At 37.9% G+C, this 8,232-nt stretch overlaps 1 protein-coding gene across 3 annotated transcripts in view; it reads right to left on the bottom strand.

Annotated features, from left to right (window-relative positions):
- Window positions 1-1,169: 1,169 nt before the first annotated feature.
- The window catches only part of GNAT3 (G protein subunit alpha transducin 3), a 65,894-nt gene continuing 58,831 nt past the window's right edge, over window positions 1,170-8,232 (bottom strand). For 2 of the 3 annotated variants that reach the window (XM_070615358.1, XM_008521954.2), the window contains exons 6-8: window positions 5,507-5,636; window positions 5,165-5,318; window positions 1,170-3,303 (exon numbers count right to left, since the gene is read on the bottom strand). In XM_070615358.1, the coding sequence (XP_070471459.1) occupies window positions 3,113-3,303; window positions 5,165-5,318; window positions 5,507-5,636 (475 nt within the window). In that variant the 3' untranslated portion in view covers window positions 1,170-3,112. The remainder of the gene's footprint in view (window positions 3,304-5,164; window positions 5,319-5,506; window positions 5,637-8,232) is intronic. The other variant, XM_070615359.1, reaches the window with a different exon arrangement.

Genomic DNA, 8,232 nt, shown 5'->3' with positions numbered 1-8,232 from the left:
TATTTGTCTGTAAGTTTGGTTGATCAATAGAATATTGGGTGTCTACAATGTGTACGGCAGATCGCACAGAATTTGAAATCCCTTTGAGCTTCTTGGTAGAGTTGCCAACTTTATATTTTGATATGAAAATATTACCCAGTTAACACTCTTCTTCATTTAAATCTCCGGTTACTAGTCCTAAGCGGCAAAGACTTATCTATTGACCAGTTCATGCTTCTGGAAAAATCTCTGCAGGGACTAGCTGTTAGTGATCCCATTAGATATAACCCCACGCCAGGTCTCTGAGGTGGAGCAGTGTGTCTACAACTGGACAACTCTTAGAAATGAATCAGTTGGGGGTGTCAAAAATCTAAGGGAAGCAGAATTAGGGAGCATTCTGAGGTAGAAGAGAAACCTCAAATAGAAAAGGAAAATATCAGCATAATCTCACTGGAACTTTGCACGACAATGGCTAAGCAGGCATCTCTGAGACTCTACACAAGCAAGAACACTACCAGGGAAAATGCTGAATTTTCGATTGAAGCAGGTGTTTCAATTCTAACCAACTTGACCATTACTGGTCTCAGTGCAAGTTTCTTCTGCCTAAAGCACAGCTTTTGATATTTGCCACTTTGTTACTTTCTTTAATTAGCCCCAAATGCTGTGCATCTACTCCAACCTTTTTTTATTAAAAATTTTAAAAAGTCAAGTCAGAAATTAGACTCAATTTTAAGGAGTGCAATCATTAAAGAAATAATGCAAGCATCTATTTTATATTTTCTCTACTAAAAATGTCTCTTCTTAATTAAAATTTATTGCTTAGAATAGCAACTCATTGTGATTGTGAAAAAAGTTTTTAAAATTTTAATCATAGGATTTGAAAGCATTTCACTTGGTTTTTTTTTCTTTTTGCAGAGGAAGACTGGCTCTAAGCTAACATCTTTGACAATCTTCCTCCTTTTTTTCCCTTCCTTTATCTCCCCAAAGCTCCAGTACATAATTGTGTATAGTTGTAAGTTATTCTGGTTCTTCCATGTAAGCTGCCACCACAGTATGGCTGCTGACAGACGAGTGGCGTGTTTCTGCTCCAGGAACCGAACCCAGGTCACTGAAGCAGAATGCACCAACTTTAACTGCTAGGCCATCAGGGCTGGCTCTGTTTTTTTTTAATAATCCAAACTGACCTCTAATTTTGGTTTAGTCAATTAATATATTTTTTAAATTTCTCAGAGAACAGAATTTCATAAATAAATCTTGATGCCTGTCAATTTTTTGCACAGATTGAAATGAGTTATGTATTTTTAAACAGCAAACTGAACCATTTCTGAACCCCCCCTTTCCACCTATGTTATCTAAAAGAGGAACCCAAAAGATAAGTTGGAGTGAAAATCTAAATAGTAATAATAGTTATATTTCAAAAGATTATCTTATTCCTTTCTGGAAAATTATCTTCACACTGATGGAGAAAAACAGAGTAGAGTAGAAGGGGAAAAAAAGGACAGAGCAATGGATGAAAAGATAGCATTTGTAATCTTAACTTAAATCTCAAAGCTCTGAATATCTCCTGGCAAAATGTTGGGTTGTCGTCATATAGATGTTGGTACTTATCCAGAACATCTTACTGAATGCCCGAATTAAATGTTCTCTCTAGGTTTTTTGTCCTTGGTATCTTAGGCTCCTTAAAAATTTATATTCTGCAAAGGAACTTCAAATTAATTTTTCTTACTACAACACGTTTTATTGGATTGTATTTGTTGATAAGTCATTTGTGTTTTTGAAAATAAAGCCAGGGACTGCCTTCGAAGTTACTTATTGAATAGTGAGCAGTCGTATGTGTTTAGAATGGAAATGTGTCAGAGAACAATACAGTAATGACACGGAAGCAGAGCTACCAAACTCCTCCTGAGCTACAGATTGGCAAATTACTTAATTTGTGTTCCCTCCAACCCATCCAGCTTGTGCAAACCTAATTAGCTGTCTTTTGAGAATAGTTATAAGTCTTATGCACTGACCTCTATTCTGACCTGTATGTCACCTTCTGCAAGTATAGAGGGTACATGACTCTGAGACAAGCTGGAAAATGGTACACACTTTCAAGAAGAAAAAAGTCATCTTTTCTGGTCATAAATAACATGACTTGATTTGTAAGACACCAAATTGGCCTGTAAAATTAGGCTGTGACTATTAGCATACCATACAACATTTAGAATGAACCACACAGCTCAACGTTTCTCTTCTAAAAATATCTTTTAATTACTCCCTACTTCTTATTCACAAAACCAAAACATACTAGTGCTAAGACATGAATTATTTTTCTCTCCTGTGGTCTAGAATTCCTGACCCCAAACCATCAATTCTAACAATGTTCCATGCCACCCTGGAATAAAATGTGGGAAATAAGTTCTCCATGGAGGACTATTGTTCAGCCTGAACAACCTTGCACAGTGTTCTTGACCATACAAGTTCGCCTGTTTTCAATCAGTTTGGTGCAAAGAGATATTTTATTGAAATCCTAAATTCTAAGGGTAAATTCGGCATTAATGATTTTTCCTAAGGAAAAAACATGGAGCAGATAAAATTGCCTTTCTTCTGCATATGTAATTTCCCATCAACAAACACACGTGTAGTGAACATTTCACTTGCAGCTGGCTGAATAGGAGTAAATCACCAATAAAAACCCCCAGGGACCATCTTTGAATAGTATCTCCAGTACAGGCACAGCTACAGTATCAGCAAAAACGAATGCCTCTCAAGATCTGGTCAATGGAAGTAATGTGAAATGCCCTGCATTTTTCATTGCTGTGATTAAAAACAGGCCACAACGCAGAAGTTTTAGTTCCAAGCAAATTCAGTGTCACTAACGTGTACTGTTACAGAGTTACCAAAATTTATCAGTTTTCACACCTGAGAACTTCAAAGATACCCCCATCCTCCATGTCCCAGAGAAATCAAAACTTATTCAGATACAGGTGACAATACATTAAAACTTTTGCGTGAAAATGTTTTGCTCTATAATGCTAGTTATATTGCTAGACAAGTTAATATCTATTAAAACTAAAGACATCACACGGCACCATTCCTTTTATATCTTGAAAAGCGTACATGGGCAAGAGTGAAAGAAGAAAAGGATGGATCAGAAAAGCCCGCAGTCCTTCAGATTCTCCTTGATTATGATGTCTGTAACCGCGTCGAACACGAACTTGACATTTTGGGTGTCTGTAGCGCAGGTCATGTGGGAATAAATTTCCTTATCTTCCTTTTTTAAATTCAGGTCCAGAAACTGGTTCTTGATGTAGTTCCCTGCATCTTCGAATGTATTTGGCCCTTGTTAAACAACAAAAAAAAAATGAAAGAAGTAAACATTAATTGCATTTTTAAAAGGGTATAAGTAACATTAGTAAGTTTTAGGATTTTCCTTTGTGTGCTGCTATTGAGTGTACTCAGTATTGAAAAATTAAAGTCAAATTGCTTAATTTATCAGGGATTCACACAGCATCCACTTTATGCTGGGAACTATGCTTCCCCACTGGGGGCTTCAGATGCTAAAATCTAACCTCTGCATTAAGAAGCTCAGAATACGGGAGAAATACTAACATATTTATGCAACAAAGTGAGCGACTCATAAAGCCTTTACATATGTCAAAGGCTGCGCGTCTATATGTGCATGTGAGTGTGTGCGTGCATTTTAATAGGAACTAAAAGAAGAAAAGAACAGAAATCATAGATGAGGGGACCACAGGATGAGTGGTATTTGAACTGGACCTTGAGTGATAAATAGAAGAGAGAAGAAAAATAGGATGAGTGAGAATGGCCTGTCCACTAGGCTTGGGGGTAGGGCTGAGACCCGAATAAGCACTTTGGAGAATCTGGTCAGGCAGAAATGAAAGATTTTATAGAGGAATTGTAGGAAATCTTGCAGAATAGAAGGTATGGGCCAGATTATGAACTAAACAAAGTAGCTGAGATGAGACGTGTAAGACTATAGAGAGCGAGTCTTGACTCATGCACGGTAGAGCTAAATGAAAAGCTGAGGAAGGCCATTCTTGAGGAAGTTTAGTCTCATAGCAGGATAGACAACGATCAGTCGGGAAAAGGCAGACATAAAATAGGAGGGCTAAACAAACACAGGCAGCTAAAAGTGCCCCATTGATTGCCTTTATAACAGAATGTGCTTCGTGGGGACCTAACCCAGGATAGGCCAGTGACACAAAGATTTTCCAAGAAGATAAGATTTTCTCCCCCACTTTACTGTAACTAGGAGAAAAATTCCATGAGGGACTATCTTTAAAACAATGTGACGTGGCTAAAATCCAGAACACTGACAATACCAAATGCTAACAAGTATGTGCAGCCACAGGAACTCTCGTTCATTGCTGGTGGGAACGCAAAATGTACAGCCGCTTTGAAGGTAGTTTAGCAGCTTCTTATTGAGCTAAACATACTATCTTACCATATAATCCAGCGTTGGCAATCCTAGGTATTTACACAAATACTACGTGTGCACAAGAACCTGCATGTGGGTGTTTATAGCAGCTTTATTCATAATTGCCCAAAATTGGAAGCACCAAGATGTCCTTTCATAGGTGAAAGGATAAAGAACGTGGTTCGTTTACAGAATGGAATATTTTTCAGCAATAAAAGGAAATAAGCCATTAAGCCATGAAAAGGCATTCAGGAAAATTAAATGCATTTTGCATTTAAAATTTAGAAGTGAAAGAAGTCAGTCAGAAGACGCGATAACCGGAAGAAGAGAAGATGTCACTATTCTCAAATTCCTTCAAGCTGTCGCTCCAGAAACGTAACTCAAGACTCTCAAGAGCCACTCTGAGATCCAGAACAATGTTACGAGATTTCCTAAGGAAATATATAAAAAACGTCATTTTGGAATAAAATTTAAGTTCGTCTTCCAACGTTTAAGATAACACAGTCTGATACATTATCCAGAGCAGGGACCCTGTCTCTCCAGCCGCCTCCCATTTACTCCTTGGAGCTTCGCCTCAATGCAGACGGTGGAGGGAGGGTTTCCTCTTCCTCTGCACGATTCTTTCCAGTTTGCATCATACACAGGACTCAAGAAATTATTATAAGCCTCAGCCTCATAAACCTCACATGTCAAGATTCAGAAAGGAAAATGCATGTCTGTGTAAGAATTGACTACCACGGAACTAAAGGAAAAGAATCTCACCAGTGTACTCAGGGAAGCAGATACTAAGGTGCACCTTGGTTACTTTTTCTTGAAAGAGATCTTTTTTATTAAGAAACAGGACGATGGAGGTGGTGGCAAAGTACTTGTGATTACAGATGCTGTTGAACAAGTGCAGGCTTTCGTGCATTCTGTTCTGTGAGGCGTAAAAGAGGAGAATGCATAGAATTATTATCTGCAAATAGCACTGTTGGGCACTGAAAATAAGTCTCTAGAGGTACGTCCATCTTTGGAAGGCTGTAATTGAGTTGGGAAAAGTGGGAGGAATACGGGAAAGCACAAACTCTTGTTTCTCACCCCGGCCTATTTTCCTTGTGGACTTACCACCTCTTCATCTTCCACCAGGACCATGTCATAGGCACTGAGTGCAGCACAAAATATAATGCACGTGACCCCTTCAAAGCAGTGGATCCACTTCTTTCTCTCAGATCTCTGTCCACCCACGTCGAACATTCTTTAAAAAGATAAAAATCACTGAATAACAAATCTTGCAAATATCCTCCAAAATTTATATCAAGATTAACATTTAGAGTTATAAATGGGTGTTTTCATATTTTAAAAAAGTATTCTCTTGACTTTATTCTTTATAAAATAAGTCTTATTTGGCCAGTTTGCAGCCCAAGAACTACAGTAAAAAAGAGAAAGTTCATCTTTTTTTTTTTTTGTATTCATGCTAGAGTAAAATAATTTACATACTGACTTTGAGCAACTGGAAAATTTGAAGCGGTTTAGAATTTTAGTGAGAAATTTATTAGCTTTAGGAGATTCTGACCAAAGTTTACGTATAGTCTTAAATTAACAGAACCTTCAAGAAGATTGGAAGCTACCATGGTTCTGGTTCTATGAAGCCTGTTCTCCTACCTGTTCCTGCATTCATTCATTCATTCATTCATTCACACAATTATTGTCTGCATTCTATGTACTAGATAGTGTGCTGGGCGGACGGACAGAGGTGGAAGGATTTGGTCACTCTCTGCAAAGAGCTTGCTGTCTTGTAGAGAGAAAAACAAATACGTTATTATAATACTATATAATAAATATTATAACATACAAGGTAAAAGTGAGCCAAGAGGAAGATTGATGTCAGCCTGAGGGATCATGAAACCCTCTCAGAGGAGGTGTTTGAACATTCGGCCGTCCCTCTGTTTTGGTATTTTGGTAAAAGGCACCATTGTGGACAAGGCAGCTCAATAAAGAAACTAGGAGTTAAACCCCTTGTACCTCTTTCCTCTTTTCATTACAGTCCAATCACAGACTACTCTTTCAGGTCCTTTAATATCAACCTTTTTGCTACCTCAGGACGTTTGCACAGCCTATCTCCTTTCCATGTGACACAATTCCTTTTTTCCTCATGTAAGACTCTTCTTTCTCAATTTCCAGTCATTACCTCCATCACAAAGAGGGCTCCTTGCATGTCCACATAAACTGTTTCTCTCCATCCCCCATTGACTGTCTACCCCACCACCTTGCTTATTTCCTTTACGGAAATTGTCACAGTCAATAACTAACTGGTTTGTTTGTTTTTCTTACATGTTTCATAGCTATCACCTCCCTATTAGGAAAGCTGCCTTGGGCGGCAGAGACCTTATCTGTGTTAGTGACTGCTGTACTCCCAGTGCCAGGCACCGTGCCTGACACACAATACAAATGCAATAAATGGTTGCTAATAAATGAAGAGATTCCTTGTTAACGGGATGGAAGGTAGATTTTTATGTAAAGCAGATATGCAAATCATCAAGGCATAAGTGAACACGGCATATTGGGGATAAGCAAATAATTTATATTTTGGGGAATGTAGAGATTAAGGTAAAAACATTGAGATATATGGCCAGAAAATTATTCATCTATTCAACAAATATTTATTCATTTATGATATTCCAGGTACCAGAGATTCAGTCTCGAGAATCTTGTAATCTGGGGTGTGTGTGTGTGTAAATAGTCTCAGGCATCAGTACACGATAGGGAGCATAGGGGATGGGTGGTAATTTGAAATGGCGTGATCAGAAGCTGCAGAAGATGACAACTGTGCAAAAACCGAGGGAGATGAGGGAGACCCCAGCGGATGTCTGGTGAGGAATGTTCCAGACAGAGCAACAGAGGAACAGCAAGAGCAAAGGACTTGAGCAACCAGGAGCGAGCCTGAGGCATCAGGCCAGAAATAGGCTTGCTGTGTCTTTTATGTGACACGAGAAGAGCAGATATTATATTGTGGTCAGTGAGGGACTAATGGAGATTTTGGGTACAGAATTAACATTTTGTTGTTTGTTTGTTGCCATGTTAGGGCACTTTGATCTGAGTCCAGAAGGTAGATTTGATGAGGAAGAGAGTAGAGACAAAGAAAGAAATTATGGGACTTTTGTAATAGTTTAAGCCCAAGAAGCATCCAAGCTATACAGAGATAGAAAAGGTGACAACAATCCTTGGGGTATAAATGGCAGTCAGCTGACTTATTGAAGATAATTGAAAGTATTATACGTTGTACTTCATATTGCACATATTACCCAGGTAGAAAACAGATATACACAGAACCCAAATTCCTCGAATATAAATACGCACCAATGAAAAATCATTCCATGCAGTACTAGATTGAAAAAGAAGACGCTCACAATATGGAAGATAATGCTTAAGAGTTCAATAGTTGTGTGCTTTGAAAATTGAAATTCAGTGTCGACAAAGACTATTATATGTGCCACTAGTTGCCAAACCCTCTGCAGTTTCAGACTCTCGAAATAAATGGAGGAAGAGAGTAGAGTTTTGACTTTAAGGTTATATTATGTGAAAATTAACCAAATAAATTTAATTTTCAAAAATCAGTCAACATTTTTATGAAAACAAGGACAGTAAACATGCATTCAGACCTTTCTTTTTCAATGTTTTAGTCAAATGTTTTGTTAATCCATAAAAGTAATCTTAGTCTTTTTTTCAGACATTGAAAAATAGTTTTATCTATTGCTTTATTGAAATTACCTTTATTAAAATAAACTCTAAAATGTGAGAGAAATGGAACCAGTTCAGATCGTGACTTTTATTTCCTCCATAAATTCCCACAT

The sequence above is a fragment of the Equus przewalskii genome, chromosome 4 (assembly GCF_037783145.1).
Source record: "Equus przewalskii isolate Varuska chromosome 4, EquPr2, whole genome shotgun sequence".
NCBI lineage: Eukaryota > Metazoa > Chordata > Mammalia > Perissodactyla > Equidae > Equus > Equus przewalskii.
This window is presented reverse-complemented; position numbering and strand designations above follow the sequence as displayed.